The sequence below is a fragment of the Dicentrarchus labrax genome, unplaced genomic scaffold (genome assembly GCF_905237075.1).
Source record: "Dicentrarchus labrax unplaced genomic scaffold, dlabrax2021, whole genome shotgun sequence".
Lineage (NCBI taxonomy): Eukaryota > Metazoa > Chordata > Actinopteri > Moronidae > Dicentrarchus > Dicentrarchus labrax.
In genome coordinates this window covers 7531976-7557431 of record NW_026136703.1, presented here as the reverse complement: position 1 = coordinate 7557431, position 25456 = coordinate 7531976, and the positions used below count along the sequence as shown (strand labels likewise).

Here is a 25456-nt window from a genome sequence, read left to right as displayed (position 1 = left end):
GTGATGCAATTGTAAAACGCTGACATTTACTCCGAGTTTTACCAGTTCTTTCTCCTCAAGCTCGAAGGCCCACAGTCCTTTGATCCATCCACTTCAATATTACCTGTCCTCAGTGTCCTTGTATAAGAATCCCATCCCCCAGAAATCCGAGTATATGAGGAGGATGAACTGAGATGTTGATGAAACATGGCTGCTGACGTGTTTTGCCTGACTACGTTTAGCAGAGCTGAGCACAGGGCGTCGCAGTAATTCAGTAAGTTCAGTCTGAGGATCGCCCAAGCTTGGCCAGACTTCTTTATTCACAGTGAAAAGTTATTAACAGTCAGATTAAAAACCATGTGTTGGTATCCTACAGGAAGAATAATCAAAGGATATCTTGCAAGAGCGTACGCAGGCTACTGGGCCTTGATGTCCATGCTATTATTGAACGGAACGAGTGAAAAATCCCTATCAATTACCAACCTTACGATACTGATGCCATGTGGTTGTTTGTGGTTGTACCACCTTATTATTCTTTCCATCTAGATCAAAGAATATTTCTGAATAATCTTGTTTTGGTTCTGCTGTTTTTCTTTCACTGAGTCTTCTCTCTGTGTGTTCCTTCGGGGGGGCACTGATCAAAGACGTGTCTGACTGTGCATTGTTCAAATAAAACACGAACAGGGATTTGAAAGTTATTTTATTAAACTGAGCACAGTTAACATGGAGTGAGATCATGGTTTTCCCGTGCTCCACTGCATCTAGAATTGCAAGACGACGCGGATGCTGAAAGATGAAAATGGGATGAGATTATGGACCCAAGATTATATATTCCTGATTGAACTGGTTCTCATATCTGAAGAGAGGCCACTCATGCTGCAAACTATTAGAAAATCTTGCCTCATCACATCTGAGTTTTGTCCTCAACAGAGGGCGGCAGTGACGCATAACGTCTCTAACAGACGAAACCCAGAGGGACACTAGACTAATGCACACATTAACATAACAAACAACTTATATGTATGTTAAGTCGAGGCTTACCATTTCCCAGCATGCATGAGATCAAAGCCGTCAGTGATCTTCTCAAAGGGCAGAGTGTGAGTCACAAATTCATCCACTTTGAGCTTCTTGTTCATGTACTCCTCCACCAGTTTGGGAACACTGTCAACACTCTTGTATCCTGGGGAAAGTGTAAATGAACACATTAAGCAAAGCAGTGGCTTTCAACCTGGGGTCCGGGGACCCTCAGAGGTCCTTAAGGGAGTTTCAAGGGGTCCCAAGAAAAATGGGGAATATTTTAATGTCACTACTGTTTCATTGACTACACGTTAGCCCAATGAGAGAATGTATAAGAAAGAGTATTCTGTTCATAGGTTTCATATTCTTCATTGTTATTTAGACAGTATAAACAGTTGGAATACCTAAATCTGATCAGGATCCCTTAGACTACATCTTATCGAATACAGGTCTGCAGCCTGATGTGTAACAATTTAGGGGTCCTTGACACCAAAAAGGTTTAAAACAACTGAAGTAGAGGGAAGTAGTGGTGTGTATTTCATCAAGTGGTTGCACAACATTTTAACATGTTATGTGTTTTGAATATCTGGACCAAAGGGCTGGGCCGACTGAGCGACATTGTAAGTTAGCTACTGCTAGCATGGCTAAAAACAGTGTCCCCCCCCCATTTACTATATATTGCACCTCCGCCATTTTATTTAGTGTCTAAATTCTCAGTGAAAATAATGCAAAAAGCCTCAAAGTGTAACAAAAAAGGTAGTATCCACGGCAGGAACAACCCACAATGCAATAGATCATATTTAATAAGCATCACCTGTCAGACTATTTTCAATTAGGAACCTCCTCACGTCAGCATCTCAAAACAGATCATTCTCACAACAACTAGCCTGTTACCTCCAAAAGCAGTGCCTTTCCAGGTGCGTCCAGTCACCAGCTGGAAGGGCCGGGTGGAGATCTCTTTTCCCGCTGCTGCCACCCCGATGATTACGCTGGTGCCCCATCCTTTATGGCAGGCCTCCAGAGCTGCCCTCTGCCACCAAGAGACAGTATCAGGACAGTATCTGAAAGGTGCACTTGACCACCACCACAGCCTCACCCTATGCGTTTGGATATTGCTCAGTTTTGTTGTGAGAGCTATGGGTCAGTAATATGGCATTATCATTTCCCAACTCACCATGATTGCCACGTTGCCCACACACTCAAAGGAGTAGTCCACGCCACCATCCGTCATCTCTACTAGAACTTCTTGGATGGGCTTGCTGTGGTCCTTTGGGTTCACTACTTCTGTGGCACCGAACTCTCGGGCAGTTTTAAACTTGTCAGGGTTGAGATCGACTCCAATAATCCTGGCTGCCCCCGCTGCTTTACAGCCCATGATAGCTGCGAGGCCCAGCGCTCCCAGGCCAAACACTGCACATGTTGAGCCGGCCTCCACCTGCAGGGTGAGGGACACGAGAGGCAACAAAGAGCAGCACATTTCTACAGAGATTAATGACACAGCCATGTTTGATATAAATTGAATAGATTACAGTTCAGTTCTATAAAAGGATTACAAAAGGAGTCAATACTTACGCATGTGCTTGCGTCTTTAGGTTTTTCACTGGCGTAAATATAGTACTAGAGTTTTCATGCTGGCTCAGAACCAATTAAAGGCCATATTAAATCCATATTATAAATCATCACAGTGGATGCTTTGAGCTGAATGCTAATGTCAGCATTATAATATGCAATGGTGATGTAACATGCTGATGTTTAGCAGCTAAAATGTATGCAGCATGCTAACGTTTTTAAATAAGCACCTAATATAAAGGGCAGTTGAGGCTGATGGGACTGTCACTAGTTTTGGCCATAAAACAAAGTATTGGTCAAATTATGATGACCGTGATCTGCTGAGGACCATGAATGTTCAAAATGTTGTAGCTTACAGTCAAAAAGCTTACAGTCATAGATGTAAAGGAAACTGTGCATGCACTCGGCCCCATGAAGTCTGCCTAACAAGAGAAAAACCTGCGGCTGATTGGGACTTACTGATTCCTCCTCTGCTCTCTACATATATACAGGCCTACATGCCCGGGGCTAAACTGTGGGTGGGTGATTTGTTCTCTTCATGTCCACCGCTCAGATAATGGAAGAGAATGACAATTAGTGACTGGCTGGGATGACTGATCATAGTCATAGATCACAGCGCACTGACGTCAGGGCAGGAGGCTGACTCACCTTGGCTGTGTTCAGAGCAGCTCCATAACCAGTGGAGATGCCACAGCCCAGCAGACACACCTTGTCGAGGGGGGCCCTGTGGTTCACTTTAGCAAGGGAGATCTCAGCCACCACGGTGTACTCGGAGAATGTGCTACAGCCCATGAAGTGGAAGAGGCTCTTGCCTTTGCATGAGAAACGGGATGTCCCATCTGGCATCAACCCTCTGCCCTGAGTGAGCCTGGGGAGAAAGATACAAGCACAGATCTGACAACAGATCAGCTGCACAAGGCAAGGTTTTCATGTTAGGTGATCTGCACTGTTGCACAGTGCTCTGACCCAGGACATTTACCTGATCTTTTGACACAAGTTGGTTTTGGGATTCTTACAGAACTTGCACTCTCCACACTGTGGGATATACAAGGGTATGACTGTGTCCCCTAAAAACACAAATAGTTATGTTTGAGCATTTATATAAGATGCAGCAATTCAAAGAAGAGAGGAGAGGAGATAAGAGAGGGAGAACCTGGCTGAAACTTGGTGACTCCCTCGCCGACGCTCTCTACGATGCCGGCTCCCTCGTGGCCCAACACGACAGGGAAAACCCCCTCAGGGTCGGAGCCACTTAGCGTGTAGGAGTCAGTGTGACAGATCCCCGTGGCCACAATCTGAAATAAAAGACTGCGATCTGATCCATGCCCAATACATTTAAAACTACTCCTGCTCCTTATCTGAAGATGAATATCTGCTGTAATGTGGGGATATCAGTCAGCTCGTGGATGATGAAAAGTTATGGTTAATTATCAAAATCCTCTAATTGCTGATTGGGGATAATTCATTTTAACTAGAGGCTATACGATTAGTGTAAACATTGTATTAAAAGAACAAATAGAGCGTTCTTGCTCAAGGTAAAGTAATAATAAAGCAAACTCTTTTACACCATAGAAATAACAAAAGGTGCAAAGTACACTGTAGTGTTGGACTATACATACATTAGATGAGGAAAAACTGACTATAGATAAGCCTCAAGGAGAAGCTGGTCATTATGGTGTAGATACTGTATACTGAGACGTCATTACATTATCAGAATGAGTTGGGTTTTTTTGCTGTAGCTGCAGCATTGTCTTCAAGTGATTGCATTTCAACTATTAAGTAAGCACATAGTGAATGAAGAGTTTGCAGCAACATCTTTATCTTGTGGCAGTTGCCCTGATTCATTACCTTGAGGCGGACCTCCCCACCTTTAGGAGGCGCCACCTCCACCTCCTCCATGGCCAGAGGTTTCCCAGCCTCCCATGCTACTGCAGCTTTGCACCGGATCACCTACAACACAACACCCAAGGCATCTTCAGCATTAACCCATTCAGTGCTACAGTGGAAGCAGCCTTGATTTGAAAGGATGGAGGAAAAACATGCTTGTTTTACTGTAGATGATAGAAAACAAGACCACAGTCAATTCACCATCAACTGTTGAATATAACAGACTCATAAAAAACTGTCCTCAAAATAAACTTTGACCTTTTTTCCCCATTGTGCAGACATGTTGCAACAACAGGAAGTCTCAGCTAGCAGAACTCTCCAGTGACTTCTTTTTGTATCTGTTACATGTTGGGAAACATAGGGACTGTTTTTTCTTTTGCAGTTGTTAAATTGCAACTAATATTCCAATAAATACCAAGATAGGTTAAACTGCACCCATGATACCCTTCCTTCTGTAAACATTCCCTCTGCTCTATAAACACTGAACCGAGCGGAGTCCTGGCAATCCTCGCAGCATTTTTGGGTTTAGATTGGCTCAAATTCATTCCAGCATTTGCACAAGTTCACTTACCTTGCCTGCAGTTGCCATGTTTCACAACCAGACCCTTGCTCACAAGGTTAGGAAAGAGCTCCCAGTGCTTGTCAAAGTTCAGACCAATCACAAAGAAGGGCCGTGCCTGTGTGGGCTGTGTCCAAACACTGTTCTGTTGATCTTTCTACTTCCTACAATGCCCATTTCCTTCCTCCCTCCAAAACCCAGAAAGGTATTATAGAAGATGTACTGTGTATACAGTTTGTTTCTATTAAATCTCAATTTAAGAGTGTACCCTCTGGTTTAAGATCTTTAGTAAAGGATTTAGGATTAAAAAAAAACATAGGTTAGGATTTTTAATTAGATGATAATTTAAATAGACAAAATAATTCCTTTAACCCCCTACAAAAATAAATATTTTATTTAAAACATTTACAATGAGCCATTACACTTACAATATTTTTGGTTTATTTAATTCAGAATTAATCCCCCCCCAATGTTTAGCCCAGGTTGAATTCATGATTAAATTTAAATAAACACAGTCAGTGTACAGAATCATTACAAATGTGAGGTCGCTACTTTTGCCAAACAAGTTAGAATGCAAGATAGGACACGTAAAATTGTTATACTTTACCTAGCCTAGTAGAAAATTGAACCAGGTAACCACAGTAACTCTGGTGTGTGAGGATCCTGCTGAATCAGCTGTTGTTCCCCCCCCCAAGATCATGATAATGATAAAAAAAACAGAGCAATCATAAACTGTAGTTTCTCCACCATAAAATCTCACATCAGCTGTTATTATGGTTTGATATCATTTCATTTAGTGAGCAATATCCTATCCTTTATTAGAAATTCTTCAAGAAACACCCAGAAGCACTGCTTGGGGACAAATCCTGGAGCCCATCCGAGCAGAATAATTACAACACTGTCCGCCAAGTTAAGCAAACATTGATATAATTGGGCTGGTGTGTGTAAATCTGAGCTAAAACTATTTGACTGATACTTTAAACATGGTTTAATAGAGCACTGACACATGGCAGACAATGCTGTAGACATGTAAATGCTGTGCACAATAAAACCAAAACACAAACAATGAAACCACCGAGCCCATCTGTTTAAAACATTTATTATACTCAAACACTGTGACATGTTTAGCTTTGGCTTAGGTCAACACTGCAGCTGATTCTAACAATCTGTTAGTAATTTTATTAAATAGTGTTGATTATTCAAGGTCAGGCACTATATATATATATATATATATATATAGATATATATATATATATATATATATATATATATGCATCATATATAGATCTCTTTATTATGTGTGGCATATTATTTGTTTTATTTATGAATAGATTGTGTATAACAGTGGTAAATTACTGAATTAGTTTGGGGTCAGTGACAGCATCACAGTGGTCTTATTGTGAAGAAACTTTCAGGACCGTCCGGATGCTGTGGAACATAGAACAGAGAAGTGAGCAGATCTGCACCTATTCATTTATCTGTTGTTGTTGAGTTATGAATGGTGGAGAGTAAACCTACCATTTGCCGTGCTTCATCAGTTCAATGGCGTCATTGACCTGGTCCAATGTCATGTTGTGAGTGATGAACTCATCCAGCTTCACCTTCTTGTCCATGTAGGCTTTGACCATCTGAGGCACGCCATCCCTACCCTTAAAGCCTTATCCACAAAATGCACAGAAAATCACAAAATAAGGGCATAGTCTTACCCAGAATACAACTTGCTAGAGAATCGAACTTTCCTAAGTCCTGCCTCTTTTTGCTCTACGCTCCAGTAACAGTTGAACTTGGTCAATTTTCTCCTTTTCTGTACATAGATATGTGCTAGCCTGGTCTATGTTGAAAAGACTTTTGAAGATGGTTAAAAGATTAAAGCGACATATAGTCACATGTTAAGTTTGTTAATGCTAACAAAATAGCTAATCTAATTAATCATTAACTAGCTAGTTAAATCTGTCAGCTAATGTTACTACGCTAACTCAAAATTTGGTTCTTTTCAACATAGCTAGACGAGCCTAGCGCATAGCATATCTAAGGACAGGAATGGAGAAAGCTGACCCAGGTTCCAAAGAGGGCAGGACTTAGCGAGTCCTGATGGTCCAATTTGTCTCACCTCCAAACACAGAGCCCTTCCATGTGCGCCCAGCGATGAGCTGAAGCGGTCGGGCAGAAATGTCATGCAAGTCTGTCCATCCAACAATCACGCTGACTCCCCAACCTTTCACACAAGACTCCAAGGCACTGCGCTAGACACAGATAGAGCATAAAGTCAGTGGGCTTGTAATCAGTATGGTGCCGGTCCAAATCTCTGAGCTAGCTGAGGAAATGTGGGCTGGATAAGTGAATTCAATTTTATTTGTGTAGCGCCAATTCATAACAGAAGTTATCTCAGGACACTTTTCAAGTAGAGCAGGTCTAGACAGAACTCTTTATAACATTTACAGAGACCCAACAGTACCACCATGAGCAAGCACTTGGCGACAAGGGCAAGGAAAAACTGCCTGTTAAAAGGCAGAAACCTAGGACAGATCCTTGGGCTCTAGGTGGGTGGTTGTCTGTCTCGACCAGCTGGGGGGAAGAGAGAAGAGAGAGAGAGAGAGAGAGAGAGAGAGAGAGAGAGAGAGAGAGAGAGAGAGAGAGAGAGAGAGAGAGAGAGGGGTGCACAGCAACAACAGTATTGGCAATGGCAATCTAGCAGGACCATGGCAGGAGGCTCCACCAGGATCGATAAGAACCTGCGAGACGAGAAAGCACAAGAACTCCGGGGAAGAAGTGAAGTTAGTAACATGCATTAATGGGACATGAATGAGTGCAGAAAGAGAGAGGAGCTCAGTGCACCATGGGTAGGGTATCGGTTGGGTTTTATCCAATACCGGTGCCTACTCGGTATTTTTTAAACAGTTCCGGTGCTTAAAAAACTAAACCACACACACTGTCAAAAAACAAAACCCTTTTATTTCCAGGGCCAAATTGAACATAATATTAAGTTAACGACATAGCACACGTTGTCATTCACGCTGTTGAATGGCAACAATGTTTGCTAGCCTACTTGACATTTGCGGTTGGCATTAAATTAGTAGATTTACCCGAAAAGGAAAGGCTGTCACAATGTTATAAAGAGTTCGGTCTAGACCTGCTCTATTTGAAAAGTGTCCTGATATAACTTCTGTTTTTTTTTTAATTGGCGCTATACAAATAAAATTGAATTGCTTTCATAATCAACATCTGTAATGTCCACCACCACACTGGCAGGGCTGGGAGTCTCTTCAATTTGTCCGGCAAGGCCGACACTGGCTGCGGCTGCTGAAGTGCTTTGCCTTGCGTCACCTAGGTTAACACGGTGCATTGCTTGGCTTTAAATAAACTCCATGTGTCGCCAGATGTTTCATCAAATTCGACGTGTTACCTCCCTTGCATGCAATTGTTTTATGGCATCTGTTGCATGTCGCAGAGTCTGCATCCTCAGACGTGAAATGCAGCCAAACCTTGGAGCGTTTTGCCTTCGGCATCTTCATTGATCCTCTCGCCATCAGTTCTGATCAACAAGTATGCTGAGTAGCGGCACTGACGGGGGGCGGTAAAAAAAAAAAAAAAAAAAGTCAGGCACCAAAATGAGGCACCGAAATGTTCGTTCTTATTCGGTCTGGTTACTACTGTTTACGTCGGAACCGGTTCCCTATTGGTACCGCGTTTCGGTACCCAACCCTAACCATGGGAAATCCCCCGATAGTCTAGGCCTATAGCAGCAAAACTAAGGGATGGTTCAGGACTCACCTGATCCAGCCCTTACTATAAGCTTTATCAAAGAGTGTTAAGCCTACTCTTGAATGTGGTGAGGGTGTCTGCCTCCCGAACCACAACTGGAAGCTGGTTCCACAGGAGAGGAGCTTGGTAACTGAAGGCTCTGGCACCTGTTCTACTTTTAGAGACTATACGAACCACAAGTAGCCCTGTATTCAGAGAACGCAGTGTTCTAGTAGGGTAATAGGGTACTATGAGCTCTTTAAGATATGAAGGGGCCTGACCATGAAGAGCTTTATAGGTGAGAAGGAGAATTTTAAATTCTATTCTAAATTTTACAGGGAGCAAGTGCAGAGAAGCTAGTACAGGAGAGATGTGATCTCTTTTTCTAGTTCCTGTCAGTACTCATGCTGCAGCGTTTTGAATTAATTGGAGTGTTTTAATGGACTTATTAGGCAACCTGATAATAAAGAGTTGCAGTAATCCAGCCTTGAAGTAACAAATGCATGGATTAGTTTTTCTGCATCTGTCTGTGATAGGATGTGTCTAATTTTTGTAATATTACGTAAATGAAAGAAGGCAGTCCTAGAGGTTTGCTTCATGTGGGAATTAAATGACAAATCCTGATCAAAGATAACTCCAAGATTCCTGACAGTGGTGCTAGAGGCCAAGGTAATACCATCTAGAGTAACTATATCTTTAGACAGTGAGTCTCTAAGATTTTTGGGGCCAAGTACAAGAATTTCATTTTTTTTAAACATCGTTTAACATCAGAAAATTGCAGCTCATCCAGGATTTTAAGACATGTTTAATTTAGATAATTTCATCGGGCTTGATTGATAGATATAACTGCGTATCATCTGCATAACAGTGAAAGTTAATGGAGTGATTCCTAATAATGTTGCCTAAAGGGAGCATATATAAAGTAAATAGTATTGGCCCAAGTACAGAACCTTGTGGAACTCCATGACTAACTGTAGTATTTATTGAAGATTCATCGTTAACATGTACAAACTGCGAACGATCTGATAAATATGACTTAAACCAGCTTAGTGCGGTTCCTTTAATGCCAATTTGATGCTCAAGTCTCTGTAAAAGAATATTATGGTCAATGGTGTCAAATGCAGCACTAAGATCTAATACTACAAGTACAGAGACAAGTCCATTGTCTGAAGCAATCAAAAGGTCATTATTAACTTTAACCAGAGCTGTCTCTGTGCTGTGGTGATTGAACTCTAAATCCTGACTGCAAATCCTCAAATAAACTATTGTTACGTAAAATTCGGATTCATTTAGGCTAACATACTCCTTGTGGGACAACCAGGTCTCAGTAAGACAAAGTTAATCAATATCATAATCTGATATTAATTAATTCACTAAAACAGCTTTAGAGGACAGAGACCTGATATTTAACAGTCCACATTTCATACTCTTATTTTGTGCTACTGAGGAGTTAGTTTTAATTTTTATTAGATTTATGTTTAACTCATCTTGTTTTTATTTCTTTAAATAATTTAGGTGGTCGGGGGACAGACAGTCTCTATGGGGTTTTGGGTGGGTGTGTTAGGTATTAGTCATTTCAATTTATTATAATACACATAGATGTGAAAGCCTGCATTTCTCATAGCTATTAGACACAATGATGAGAGAACACTGACACATATTCTCATCTGTGTTTCCAAGTTACAATTGCTACAAACACCTGAGCGTGGGAGTTAGAACGACTCATCTCTGGCTGGAACACCTAGTTCTGACTGTAGCTCTTGTTTCATAAATGATTTTGTATGTTAGGGAGAGTAGGGTGGAATAATTAATTTTCTTTAGGGCGCTGTCTCCTCGGAACTGGTTTGGGCGTGTGCCAAGAGACTGGGACCAGTCTGAGCACCAACAAGGATGCACCAAGTCTAAACCACGGTTGCGTCCCATCACATAGTCCACCAATCACATTGCTTAATGTAAAAATGATATAACCTCTTGTAACCTTTGATCACAAGTCTTTTTGGTGCGAGGAAAGACAGTAACAGCACTACGCTGACTGTGGCTTCTCAATCCAACAAGATCCTTGGCCAAGTATTATTTTAATTATACAATTCTAAATAAACTTCTTAACTGAGAGAAGTTGTTGGTCTTATGTCCTAAAGATCATTCTGATACACGACAGGTGACTGTTCTAAAGAAAGCGCAGAGAAGTGTGTAAGACAGCAGCTCTGCTTCCTGGTCCCAACTCTGGACTGTCAGGTTTTAGAAATAAACTTCGCCATGTTGCTAGATAAGAGAGCCGCTCCATCCAAAGTGGGCTGGATGCCCTCTCTTCTAATCAGACCAGGTTTTCCCCAAAAAGGCTTCCAGTTATCAATGAAGCCCACATCGTTTTCTGGACACCACCTCGACAGCCAGCGGTGGAAGTCCGAAATGCGGCTATACATGTAATCACTGGTCACATTGGGCAGGGGTCCAGAGAAAACTATGGAGTCCGACATTGTTTTAGCATAATTACACACCGACTCCACATTAATTTTAGTGACCTCAGATTAGCGTAATCGGGTGTCATTACCGCCGACGTGAATAACAATCTTACTATATTTACGTTTATCTTTAACCGGCACTTTTAAATGAGATTCAATGTCGTCCGCTGGCCCCAGGGATACATTAACTATGGCCGCTGGCTCGCTAACTCACGTTTCTGACTATGGAGCTGCCAATAATCAGAGTTGGTTCCTCAGCGGGTGTGTCGCTGAGTGGGGAAAATTTATTGGAAACGTGAACGGGTTTGTGGTGAACTGTGGGCTTCGGCGTTTTATTCTTCCTCCGAACATTCACCCACTGTCGCTGTTTTCCCGGCTCACACCGCCTAGCGAAGCTACCTTTGGTGGACCCTACTGGGGGCTGGCTAAGTATAGTGGCTAAAGATACCTCTGTGGTGCGGTACTGTTCCTCTAACTTAATAAGCCTTGCCTCCAGTGCAGTAAATAAACTACACTTAATACATGCACCATTATCTTTCAAGGAGGCAGAGGAATAACTGAACATCTGACACACTGAGCAGGACAGAGGAGAGGAAGAGGCCATAGCTAACTGCTAATGTTAATGAAGCTAGCGTGTATGAAAAACTTTTGAAAATAGCGAAAAGCCGCTAAAAGAAGGAGTAACTCCGAGTGTTTAGATAGAACGAGTCTACCTTTAATCGTTAAGCTGGAAAATAACCGCTGTAACGAGTAAAACAAATTTAGATTTAGCGTTCACTGGACAGAGCTACAGCACCAAACAGTGTACACAGAGCAGGAAGTAAACCGGAAATGAGTCAGTATGCTTACTGTAGCCAATAGAGCAGACCAAATCTAGATTCAATTGTCTGATGCAGACATGCGAATAAGTGACACTCAACTTTTTCTCAATAACTACTGCTGGAATGGCACAAGTGAGCACAGTTGACTTTAGGCAACACATCTTCATTGTATTCTTGAACCAGATTAAATTAAATCTCCCTACCATGACTCCCACATTCCCGGCACATTCCAGGGAGAAGTCCACTCCTCCGTTGGTCATCTCAGCAAGCACTTGGCTGATGGGTTTATCGTGATCTTTTGGGTTTACGCAGTCTGTCGCACCAAGGACTTTAGCCTTCACAAACTTCTCTGGATTGATGTCCACGGCGATGATCCTCTTGGCTCCTGCAGACTTGCAGCCCATGACTGCAGCCAAACCGACGGCTCCCAGGCCAAACACAGCACATGTGGAGCCTGGTTCTACCTAAAGTAAAACAGATTCCAACAGATTGGACTTCTAAATGATCCATACTGTAATAATCAATAGAAAGGGGGTTTCTTTTGTCCTATAATGTGTGATTACTATGTTGTTTCAATCTAACAATAATTACTTAAGCTATCTGCAAGAGTTAAATTATACACACCTTAGCGGTATTAACTGCTGCTCCATATCCTGTGGAGATACCACAGCCAAGGAGACAGACTTTTTCCAGAGGGGCTGCAGGGTCGATCTTAGCCACAGCCATCTGGTTAACCACAGTGTACTCGGAGAAGGTACTGGTGCCCGTAAACTGCAGCACCTTCTTGCCCTTACAGGTAAGCCTGGACTCTAGTGGTGCCATAACATTGGGACGAGTGGCCCTGAACAAGATCATTTTTGGATGTTAAAAACCTGGGTTCAGGGTTCATTGCATACATGCTATAATATTAATATAAAAAACAAACATACAAAGATATAAACTATCTATCCTAACCTAAAGTTGCCCCACTGATACATGTTCAATAAAATGTTTCTATCTAAGGGGCCTATAATTGTATGAACACAAGAGGAATGAAATGAAAAGCTGGGAATGAAAAGAAAATGGAGTGGATGAAAGAAGATAAGTGTTTATTAAGCTCACCATCCTTTCTCACACTGGTTGGTCTTTGGGCTCTTACAGAAGCGACACTCTCTACACTGGGAGATGAACAGAGGGAGGACTTTGTCTCCTGAAAGACAAAACCAATGTTGCCATGTGACAGTCAAATTAATTTTAGGCCAACTTTTATAAGGCTGTGAAGAAAATATTGGCTGAATGGCCTCAGTTTCCTTACCTCATACACTTCCACTAATAACCTAAACTGTTGTTTTTACATTTCTGTTAATATAGAATTTAGTGACATCTAGTGGTGAAATTGCAGATTACAACCCTTTGAATACAGCTCTTTCTGTTGAAACTAAGGCCCTATCTAAAGCCAGTGTTGGGTTAATCCCTTCTGGGCTACTGTAGAAACAGTGGTTCAACATGGTGGCATCCATGGAAGAGGTCCCTCTGTAAATAAAAACGTCTAATTCTAAAGGTAACTAAAACACAGCAATTCCTTTTTTCAGAAGATTATATTTTTGAAAACGTACCTAAAATTATTACAATATATTTAATCTCTGCTAAGAGATACTCCTAAATGCTACACACTAGACCTTTAATAAACAGGTCATTACAGTTAGAATATAATTTTTTTTTTTTTTAAATCCAGTCTTTACACCAAACTCCATACTAAACACATGGACATCTCACAATCAAATATATCTCAAAATGTTTTACCATTTGAAACTCACCTGGCTGAAATTCCGTGACTCCAGGCCCGACACTCTCTACGATCCCGGCTGCCTCGTGGCCAAGAACTGTTGGGAAGCCGTCTTTATGCATACTCTCCAACAGGTGGTACAGGTCCGAATGGCACACCGCAGTCGCCACAATCTGTACCGAAAAGAGTGACCAAATGATGAAAACATGAAGACAATTAAGGGGACAGACTAACACCATCTGGTCAGTTAGTCAGTTGGTTGGTCAATATGCTCTTTTCCGAAATTCTCATTGGTTGGACAATCAATGGTGTTAATTTCATAAGGAGAAAAGCTCTTTTTTTCATGGGTGGGAGGGATATATACAGACCTGATGTATTTTATTGATGAGCTACATTTTTAGAAATACCAATAAATATTTATGAAAATGATATCCCAATATATTTTACTCAACAAATGTGGTTCTTGGTTTTTTTAATTATCATATAGTATAATTGACATTGAGATCTATAAACCCCCCCCCCGTTTTCATAACTGCCCAGCCTTGTGACAGCAGGTTTTGTTTTTATTCAGCTCCTTACTAATTGACACAATGTCAAATAACCAGCAAAAGGCCCCCAGCCTCAGAGGACAGAAGAGCTGAGTTTATTTTTGTCCATTTTACCAAGGACTGAGTTCTTGATGTTCAAGCTCAAATTCAAGTTTTGCCATGTTTTAAGTAGTTTTAGTCCTAAACCTGCTGAACTTTGCATTAGCATGTTGTGCGGCCAAGTGGATGTTGTAATATTGAGGGACAGTCTAGAGAAACTGTGTGAACGTTAAGCCTCATTTGAAGCAAATAATGAGTGTAGCAGGTTGGATTCCGGTAACTGTTTACTTGTTTCTTTTTCTGGAGCTGCAGCGCTTTATACTGCGTTAGCTTTGTTGTTGTACGGAAGCCCATTTTGCTCCTCGGCCCTTGCCAGTAAATGTCTGTGTGCATGTTGCTGTATGTAAATTTACTTGTTAGACATGTCTTGAGAAAAAGAAGAAATGATCAAACTGCAGGAATTAATTTTCATGGCAAGATTTTCTTTGGTTGACTACAGCCCTACTAATGTGTGTGTTCCTCTGTGACTACCACTGTGCAGGGTTTCTAGATTTTCTTTGGCTGGGGTGGTACAAGAAGGGCACTGACTTATGCAGGGGTGGCATGAAGTCTCTGTCTCAGCTTTCCATTTTCCCAGTTTATGCAATTCCAGCACTGTTTAGGGACCCCAGTATGCAGAAATATTCAAATACAACAGGCAAAAATAACACATTTATACCACATGCAAAAAACTTAGGAGGAGAGGTAAGGATAATGGGATGACACTTGGGGTGATCAATCAGATTCCTGTGCCACCCCAGCCCCCCCCTCTGGAAACGCCCCTGCCACTGTGTGACATAGGGAGGTTGCTGCAGAGAGAGAGAGTAACACAGCGTGCGTGTACACGTGCGTTCTGAGAATAAATTCTCACCTTGATGCGGACCTCATTGGCCTGGGGCGGGGCTACCTCAATCTCCTCAATCACCAGAGGCTTGTTGGGCTCCCAGGCCACTGCTGCCTTGCACTTGATGACCTAGAGGGTAGTGACGAAACATGAAATTACCCAGCACATGAAATAACCTGTGGTATGATAAATACTTCTGGGGACTGTTAAACTGTAATAGGAAGGGTTACTAAAGAACGAGCCACAGTGCCAGAGTGACTGGAGTTTCGAACTTTGTGCCAAGTAAAACAGAACATGAGATAGCTCACTAAGGCAAAGGGGATAGAGTTAGAGGTAGAAGGGAAAAGACAGAAAGAACGGGTATTTTAAGGTTGAGCTAAAAATTAGCAATTGCATATATTACATAACTAAATGTACAATAAAATACTGCACAGGGAGGCACAGAAGCATACACAAATGTGAGCTGCACACAATACAGAACTCCATTCAAAAGTAAAATAGTATTAATGTATGAGATACTGTATCATTTCTTGCTTTGTTGGATTTACATGTATAGCACCTTGTTTTTTAGCATGTGTGCATAAATAGTTGTCAAACCTATCATGTGACATAATAACATTCAGGCAAAAAAAAAAAAAAATAATATGGCTTGTTGAATACTTACCTTACCAGCTGTGGCCATTGCTGCAAAGATATGAATAAACAAGCGAGAAAGGAGTTCAGAGAGGACTGCAGCTGCAGGACAGGAGTGGGGAGGAGACAACAAGAGATCCTGGTTATATATTGCAGCAGTATTTAACAATTTTGGCACAAATTCAGATGGGCAGGGAGTTATTGTCAATTCCTTGAATTCCCTGTGTTATGTTTCCACTTACGTAGAAACATTAACACTGACAACCAACAAAGAAGAACTCAGGAGGACGCGAGACAGTCAAAGAAATGGGATTTATTTACAATATTTAAGTGAAAAGGTAAACAACGAATGTAGGTTTGAACAATGTGGGGGGGAACAGGGACCTGTGGGGTTTTGCCAAATAAAACAAAGTACAATCATTAAGGGCCTAGCTCAACCTTATCTGTGTGAAAAGAAAAAAGGAAACAAAAAGCCTGACTGTCTTGCCTACAAAAAGCATCTAAAAATAATAAAAGTACAACAGTGGCAACAACCCATAACCTGGTGTGACAACCATTTCTTTCTACGTGTGTAGATGTAGAGGGTACCCCAGTCTTACCCCAGTCCCTAGTCCCCACCACAAACCTTCCCGCCCAACAAAGCAAAGTCAGGGAGAGAGCAAAACAAGAGAGAGGCTTTTCAAAGGTCACTCCATCTCTGATTGGCCAGAGTGTGAGCCAATCCACGGCTCTTTTCACAGGCTGGCAGCCAATCTTCCAATCTTCCAATCTTCCACCTCTCACCTGCAGGACTGGGGAAGAGAGAAAGAGAGAGAGAGAGAGAGAAAGAGACACAGGCTGCATTTCATTAGTAGTTCCACTTCCCCTCGTTTTGTTTTTGTTTTTTGTTTTTTTAGTATTAACTTTATTTAAATATTCAATTTACAAATCATGTCAAACACTAACACATACCACAATACATATGAGCTGTTTCACAGATACAAAAACAGAGAATAAATAAATTTACAAAATACATTCCTGAGAACTCAGATAAGGTAGAACCTAAATAATAAAAAAACAAAATAAATAAACACTAATAGCTAATACAATATCATTTGGTCAACACATAAATGTATTTAACAATCTCTGCAATCATAAATTTAATTAAATGCCAGAGGGTACATCAAATATCTTTTCATAGTTATCTAAAAATTGTGTATTCTTTTTATTTTTAACCAGGGCTAAGGATTTATAAAGTGAGTTAAATTCAATCAGAAAATGAGGAAAGGTTGGCTTGGAGGCTGAAAATTTTTGCTTATGAATAAAATATTTTCCCAATAAAATGAAAAAATTAACTAAATACTGAAGACACTTGTTCTTCTTATTTTCATAATAACAAATAACATCTTTTAGGGAAAAACAGTACAACATGTTAACATGGGTGAAGACATGAGAACACAAGTCTGACCAAAATTGCATTGTGACATTACATTCAAAAACAAATGGTTTAAAGTTTCATCAGCATGCCCACAAAAAACACAAGAGCTGTCCACATTCATGAATTTCGAAATGAAAAAATTAATAGGATATATTTTGTTAAGAATTTTGAAATGGGTTTCTTTTACTTTGTTATGAATACAGTATTTGTGAGGTAAAAGCCATGCTTTTTCCCAGTCTATGTCCTCTAAATGAGAGCGCCAATAAAATTTTCCTCGTGGAGAAAACCTCTTTTTATCTTGAAAGATTTTCCTTATATGTTTATTGTTACATTTCTTGTCTTGTATGTTGATACCATTCAAAAGTAAAACAGATGTGCCCCCTGGTCTAATTCCTTCACAGAAGGATAGGTGACTTTTTATTAAATTAAGTAAGCCAGAGGGGATTGCTTTTATCACCGAGTTGTATTCTTTGAAAGGTATAAGAAAATTATGACGAGATATAAAGCTCTCATAGGAGAGGACAAGACCATGTTCATCCAAAACAGACAAGATATTATTTATACTTCTCTCAAACCATTTGGATTAAAAAAGAGATTTATTCCTATAGTTATACACTCGTTGTTCCATAACAGAGTTTTGTGAGGAGAAAAATTGTGAACAAAGCACAATTTCCAGGAAAGAAGTGATTGCTGATGAAATCCAGACAGTGTGACTGGAAGCTTGTCAGGTGAGTAATTGCAGGTTAAAACGAAAGCAAGCCCACCAGTTTTTTCAAAAATATGATTGGGGATGAAGAACCACAATGAATTTTGATGTGTCAAACATCTTTTTAACCAATTGATTTTAAAAGTATTTATAATATCAATGAAATTAAGCACTTCAAGACCACCTTCCGCTCTGCTGTTAGATAGAACTGCATTTTTAAGTTTGGGTGTTTTATTTCTCCAGTTCAGAAATAGCTTGTTAATTTCTTTAGCAGTGGCATCATTCTGAAAGAGAGAAAGAGATGGATAAACAAACTGAGAGACGCCTTCAGCTTTTGACAAAAGGACCCTGCCGTATAATGTTAAGTCTCTCTGAAGCCAAAGGTTAAAAATATCTCTAGTTTTTTTAATTCTTCCAGAAAAGTTCAGTTGTTGCCTTGCTATTAAATTTTTTGTTATATGAATGCCCAAATACTTGACTGTGGTTTTTACTGGGATATTATCTATGAAAGTGTCGTCACAATTGTGTATGGGCAATAATTTACATTTAGATACATTGAGTTTCAAGCCTGATGCTAATGAAAACTGTTTAACTATATCAATGGCTTTGACCAACTGTTCTTTGTCTTTCAGGAAGAGGGTTGTATCGTCTGCCAGTTGAGAAATTCTTATTTCTCTTTTAAATATAAAGATGCCTTTGAAATCTGTATCATGTACTATATTTAATGACAATAATTCAACAACTAAAATAAATAGAAAAGGTGAAATCGGACATCCTTGCCTAACACCACGCTTTATATCAAATCTATGAGAGGTGCTGTGGTTGATAATCACTGAGCTATTAATTCCTTTATAAAACATTTCAATAGTATCCACTTCCCCTCGTTCACTTACCCTCAGCCCTTTGTATGACGTAACAGCATGCGTCGCACGGAGGCCACTTAGAGCACGGAGGGAAAGTGGGCGGGGCAGGAGCGGGGGATTTAAATGAAACGCACTTGCCCTTGGCACGCACTTGGTCCATCTCACCAAGTTCACTTCAGTTTTCCAGACAATTGGAACGACACTTATGATGGCGACGGGGATTCCCCCGAGGGCAAGTGAACGAGGGCATGTTGAACGACCAATGAAACGCAGCCACACACACAAATCTATACACGTAATACCTGTGATCCAGAAACAAATGTGGAGCCTGTGTGGAACAAGCAGCAACTACCACAACCACTAAATGTAAATCTCTTTTTTACACCAAAACATTAATGTTGTAAATATGAAATATGCTGGCACAGTGAGCCAAAGTAGCATAATACTTTTGAGGACAGTTGGTATGGTAGCTTATTTTATGCATTGAAGCCACTTTAAAGAAACTTGGAATCTGATCTGAAGATTGGATACAAAAAGGTTCAGTTAGATCGGACTGTTTCAGGTTGTACTTCACTGTCTCTTTACAGGCAGATTTAGCTGCAGTAACTCCTAGTTATTCATTGTCTTGTCTGATCTGTTTTCCCCTACTATATAACACTCCCATACTGACCCCTGGACTTTTTCGATAAGTTTGCCTGTTTCAATTTGCCAGCCTTTTTTTTTTTGGACCAAATTTAACATAACCTGCTTATTGCTGAGTCATGCATCTGGGTTTAAACCTGGTCAAAAACGACTCTGATAAGAGCAGTGAGAGTGAACCAAAAAAGTGAAGTAGTGGGCCTGAAAACCTTCAATTTAAATAAAATAAACAGTTAATTAAAAGACACTGAAATGTTTGTCTTTCATTACTATAAGCAAACCCTTTGACATACAAGTAGTCATGTGGTCCCTTGTTATCACAAAATCGCTGATTTATAGCTACTTTATTGCTTGTAAAGTAGTTCTCCAGGCACGCTAACGTAAGTGGTACTGTAAAAAAAACAGAACATGGCCTCCCAGAGGGCAAATTATTCTAAAATCACAAGGCACATCTCAGCTTTGTTTTTCAACTGAGGTCGGCAGTGATAAAGACACTAGAGCATTACACTCATTAACATAATAAACAACGTCAACAAGGCATTACCATTTTCTAGTATTCATTAGATCAAACCATCACTGATCTTCTCAATGGGCGTGAGTGTGAGTCACAAATTCATCCCCTTAGCTTCTAGTTCACACTAGTTTGAGAGCACTGTCAACACTCTTGCATCCTGGGAAAAGTGTGAATGAGCTCATTTATTCACTGGAGACACGTAGTGATATTCATATTATGAACTGGCTTCATAAATAATTTATAATTATCTCTATATATGAAGTTACTAGTCTGACTTTTGGGGGCACAAAATCACAGTTATGGGCAGGGCAGTATTCTAAATGTCACACCTGACTTCAGCAAACCTGAAAAAGAAGACAAGCAATTATGAGTTAATACGATACATAAACATCTCTAAACAAACTAATCCTGACATCTAAAATTCCAGCTATCTAACCTAGCAGCTTCCACTACGACAAAGATGGTGGTATCTCCTCCTTTAAGGCAGGCCTCCAGTGCTGACCTCTGCCACCAAAAGACAACATCAGGACAGTATCTGAAAGGTGGTTTTTTTTATGATGACATGAGATAACCATACTTACATATTTATGTTCCTCTGTAGCTGGAGGAAAGCCAGAAGAAAAACATCTGGTGTCACTTGACTTGATGTGAATATGTTTTTCCATTTATTCTCATCTCTAATCTTATGATTTCCCAGCCTGTTCTTATTCTCAGGCCGTCTCATACACACACACAGGATACCCTTCAGCATCTGTATGAGACACACTGCGCTTCAGTGTAAACCCATCCGTAGTATAAAGAGAAAGTCCGCACCTGGAGGTGGATGGATGGCTCAAACAAACACGAAGAGACAGGAGTTATTGGAAGTTTTAACTTACAGGAGTTACGTGCATGATGCAACTAGCGTCTAGGATTTGCAGCATCCCTTTTTAACATACATATTTTACCCAAAGCATGATCTTTTCCTTAACCTGATTAAGTATTTTTCTGCCAAAGCCTAACCAAACTGTGACAGTTTCTAAACTATAACCACGTGTTAAAAAAGCTTTCTGGCAGCCTGGTGCGTCTCATACAGACGCTGAGGGGTACCGTGTATACGCACAGGGGGTGTGACGAAGCGTTGGCATTTGACGACCTGGGATGTAAATGTGTTGGATTGCCACATTGCCCACACATTTTAAGGTATAGTATAGTATTGTCTCGCTGTGGTATCTGTAGCACTGCAGCGTTCCAATAATCCTGGTTGCCCTGGCTGCATTACAGCCCATGGTTGCTGCAAGGCCCAGTGCTTCTAGGCCAAATACTACATAGAATGACCTGGCTTTTACTTACACACATTATGGAAAGGACTCGTACGATCATAGCAATTTTTGTTAAAGGACCAGTGTTACACAGTGTAGATATACACGTCTCATTCTAAGGTTACGCACAATGATTCCTATATTCAGGTGATTATACACTAATGAAATTTGAATATTGTATTTCATTTTTGCCAATAGATCCTACAAAATGTTTTGGAGTATCTATTGGACACATTGGACCTTTAAAGAGTAAGATCGTTGTTGTTTAACCAGAAACAGCTGTTACATCGCTCTGTTCAAAGCCACCAGACTCCACTGACAAAAACGGTAATTTTACCTTGCAGAACACAAGAGTTGCTGGTCTAACACTGCCTTGATCAGTTAGTTTGTTTGCATGAATTTGGTGTTTTTAAGCCTTTAAAACATCAAAGTCACACAATAACACAAACAAAAACACCAAAACAAGCACATATGAAGACGCCCAAATACTGGACTCATTTTAAAAACTGTTGTCCCCATTACTCACACTGACACAAAAACATGGGAAAATAGGGTCCAGGTTGAAGAAATGCTGATGTTTCCCTTTAACTGTTTGTCTAGCAGGCAGCTGGCTCAGTGTGACCGTCTGCTCTACCTATGATAGAACACTATCATTACTGCTTTATGCAAGATTTGATTGGCTATATCGATATAAGGGAAAAAGGATACCTAACTCACGTGAAGTTAATGCAAAGCCACAGGGTGCCATCATAAAAGATAATGATAAAAGAATGTCTTTTGGTTTCAGATTTGCCCTCAAGGGACGAGGACCAGTGATTTACAGATCAGATGTGTGTGTTTTAGCAGGCAAATCAGTGCAATTTCAGCTGGACATAACACTGTCTGCCAAGTTAAGCAAACACTGATATAACTAAGCTGGTGTGAGTAAATTTTGAAAACTGTTTGACAAGAACACTTTTGTCACACTAAACACAATGCAAAACAGAATTTAATAACATGACAGCGCTGTAGACACTTCCAGTGATAAAATCCAGATACAACACAGCAAAACCAGAACACCAACAAGAAAGTAACACATCCCATCTGCTTATGTGAACACTGCAGATTATTCTCACAATCTGCACATAGTTCATTGAATAGTGTTGATTGTTCAAAGTCACGTATACTGTACATAATTTGATAGATCTCTTTATTATGTGCATTGCATTGTGTTAGATTCAGTAAAACACAGCTGCAGGTCATTCACTCAGTTTGGTGCCACTGAAACTCACACACTGGTCTTATTGTGGAGAAACACTCAGGACTGTCCGGATGCTGTGGAGCAAAAACAGAAATTAGAGGATTGCACTCATTAGTGTTTCATCTGGGTAACTAGTCAGTGACTCTTGAATGAAGAAAGCAAATGAGTGCAAACCTACCATTTGCCTTCCTTCATTAGTTCAATGGCATCATTGACCTTGTCCAAGGCCATGTTGTGAGTGATGAACTCATCCAGCTTCACCTTCTTGTCCAGGTAGGCTTTGACCATCTGAGGCACGCCATCCTTACTCTTAAATCCTGAGCCACAGAGAACACACACATCATTAAGTAATAGCAAGCATGGAGTCCTTTCTTAATAATACTTGTTGAATGATTGCAGAGGTCTTGCCTATTTTGTGTTCTGTCCCAGCTTAGGTAGTTCTGTTAAAAGGATTTTAGGATAAGCCTTTTGGCTGTACCTGCTACAAATAAGCCAAACATACAAGAAATGTCTTTGGTTGCCAATCAACAAGAAAAGAAAGCAGGCCTTACAGTACTTGAGCTGAACGACTAACCTAAAGCCAAATATTACTTTCAGCTCAATTCAATTCAATTTTATTTGTATAGCGCAAGAGGTAAAGACAGAAGGACAGAGACAGACTTTGATGACTTGTCCAGTCCAATACGTATGTTAATTATGTAGGACCTTGTCCTCATCTTCCTCTACAAGAGACGCTTTATCTGTCTCTTAATTCAACAATCATCATATTATTTTGATTTTGTTCCACTTTTCCTTTACATTAAGTAATTTAGGTTATGTTATGTTAAAACATGCGAACTATTTATTAAGTCATGGTGGGTTCTGTGAACGGTGAATTATGATCTTGAAACTTTAAAACACGATAGGAGTAAGTTGATAAAGTTACGTATATCAAATTATCACCAGAGGAAGTGACGCGCGCAGTCAGCTCCTCTCGTCCAGTTCCGCCTCAAGAATAAAAGCTATAAGAGATAGACTCCGGTCACTTTCTCTTCTCTTCTCGTTTCTCTTCTCTCTCTTCTCCCCACTCGTAATTTATTCTCGCTCTTACTTTAATTCAATTTCCGTACTTTATTTTACTTCGTTTGCGACACGTGTTGAATTTTTCCTCAAGTAATAACTTGCCGTGCTGAAGCACTTTCCTAAGTACTTTTATTTTGAAAGCTCAAGACACAAACAAATTTCTTCTTTTATATTTTTGTAGTCTTATCGTCAAGTATTGTCACCTTATTCACAGAAAGTGAATTTAATCTAATTCTTGGACTTAGTGACGACGGAGAATTTGCCAGGCCAGCGTTTCATCCTCCAGTTATTTTCAAACAAGAAGCTGAATTAGTTTACAATCAAAGCTGAAGACCAACCACTCTAAGACATCATCAGCCAGAAGGACGTCGCAGTAGTTGACTGCTCAAGAAGACGTATAAACGTTTCCAGCTGAACAAAGACATTATTCTCCAGCCACCTTGCCCCAACGCTCACTAGCGCACACGCCGCGCTGGGCGTTTTGGAGAGATTTGCCACTGGTACCAGGGACGAGACGCAACTTCCCTCATCCTGTTGGATCAGTGACGCGAAGCCGCAGTTGTACTGAAAGCCAAGGACCTGGAATCCTTCCAAGTTCCATCTACAAACAAAGTAGGCTGACTCTCCGGTACACGGCCGGATTCACACTAATGAAAAAGAGCTGGTGTCTGTCTGTAAGCTTTGATTCCCATCTTTTAAGAGAAATTTTGATTAGGGCCTCTCAGTTCTAAAATTTACTCTCGTAATATTTTAAACTTACTGCCGCATCGCAAAATCCACCATCGCTCCTGAATCACCTAATAGTAATAATTAATATATTGTCCACATATTCTGTTACTTGTTGTCATTTGTTTGTTTGTCATTTCATACTATTTACTCTGCATTAGTGTAGTTAATAAACATATATAACCGTATGTCCTTGTTGGTGCAGGTTTGATTTGATGCGGGGAAATCGATGAATCGTGTAAAAGAAATCACTACTTCAGAAATATGAGATTAAATATAGATTTTGAAATTTAATAAATTGATTTGAAATTGATTTGATTAGATCTGTGGAATAATTTCCTCCGGATTATTCCAGTAGTTAAACAACGGAGGTGGTGCCCCATTTACGAGTGTATTATTAATCCCCAGTGATTAATTACCTTTCTAATGAAAAAGTAGTGTATCCCCTACAATTATGCTAATCTGAGGCTAAAGCTAATTAGCTATATTAGCTAACAAAATAAAACCAGAAACAAACAAAAACCTGTTTTCATTAAAACTGTCTGTCCCGGACAAGCCTCCCATTTATACGTCATGGCTTACTGGCAAGATGATGTTAGATCTAGTCAAACTACGAACCCACTCTGGGTCCATACCTTCACTCCCTCCTCTGGTCGGTTCTTATTACAGAAGACCCACCCACTTGAGATTGACAACCAATCAAATGACAAATGATGACGTGTGATAGTAACAGAGGTGCCATTGCTTAGTGCAGCTGGTCATACAGTATTTGACACGAGTCTCACCTCCAAACAGGGAACCCTTCCATGTGCGTCCAGAGATAAGTTGAACGGGTCGGGCAGAAAAATCCTCCATGTCTGTCCAGCCAACAATCACGCTGACGCCCCAACCTGGTATACAAGACTCCAAGGCACTGCGCTGAAGGAGAAACAGCACACATTTAGTCAGCTTATAACCAGAAAGGTACTGGTCCAAATCTCTGGCCTAAATGTTAACTGAATGACCCTCACATCTTCTTCAGTAACTACTCAAATAAAGGTTGTTTAAATAGTTAGGTAACAACATCTTCATTATATTTTTTAATC

General features: G+C 40.4%; 2 protein-coding genes across 10 annotated transcripts in view; both read right to left on the bottom strand.

Moving 5' to 3' along the window:
* Positions 1-662: 662 nt before the first annotated feature.
* LOC127357796 (alcohol dehydrogenase class-3 chain L) lies at positions 663-5164 on the bottom strand. The gene is made up of 9 exons (XM_051390258.1): positions 5024-5164; positions 4414-4515; positions 3719-3860; positions 3545-3632; positions 3214-3433; positions 2171-2431; positions 1891-2026; positions 1021-1159; positions 663-765 (listed from the first exon to the last, which is right to left on the bottom strand). The coding sequence occupies exons 1-9, from the start codon at positions 5039-5041 to the stop codon at positions 741-743; spliced, it is 1131 nt and encodes a 376-aa protein (XP_051246218.1). The 5' UTR covers positions 5042-5164; the 3' UTR covers positions 663-740.
* A 1130-nt stretch (positions 5165-6294) lies between these two features.
* LOC127357745 (alcohol dehydrogenase 1) overlaps positions 6295-25456 on the bottom strand; it is a 67174-nt gene continuing 48012 nt past the window's right edge. For 3 of the 9 annotated variants that reach the window (XM_051390194.1, XM_051390185.1, XM_051390202.1), the window contains exons 3-9: positions 13832-13973; positions 13137-13224; positions 12660-12876; positions 12239-12499; positions 7122-7254; positions 6530-6668; positions 6295-6439 (exon numbers count right to left, since the gene is read on the bottom strand). In XM_051390194.1, the coding sequence (XP_051246154.1) occupies positions 6406-6439; positions 6530-6668; positions 7122-7254; positions 12239-12499; positions 12660-12876; positions 13137-13224; positions 13832-13973 (1014 nt within the window). In that variant the 3' untranslated portion in view covers positions 6295-6405. Of the gene's footprint in view, positions 6440-6529; positions 6669-7121; positions 7255-8152; positions 8573-12238; positions 12500-12659; positions 12877-13136; positions 13225-13831; positions 13974-15297; positions 15400-15934; positions 16006-16502; positions 16527-22515; positions 22658-22761; positions 22901-25156; positions 25290-25456 lie in introns of those variants that run through there. The other 6 variants (XM_051390245.1, XM_051390236.1, XM_051390167.1 and 3 more) reach the window with 4 other exon arrangements.

Excerpts from the sequence above, each read along its gene's own strand:
- LOC127357796 (XM_051390258.1), bottom strand. Across the intron at positions 3,633-3,718 it reads AGTCACCAAGTTTCAGCCAG|GGGACACAGTCATACCCTTG; the intron begins GTTCTCCCTCTC and ends TTGTGTTTTTAG. Across the intron at positions 2,432-3,213 it reads CTGCTCTGAACACAGCCAAG|GTGGAGGCCGGCTCAACATG; the intron begins GTGAGTCAGCCT and ends CTCACCCTGCAG.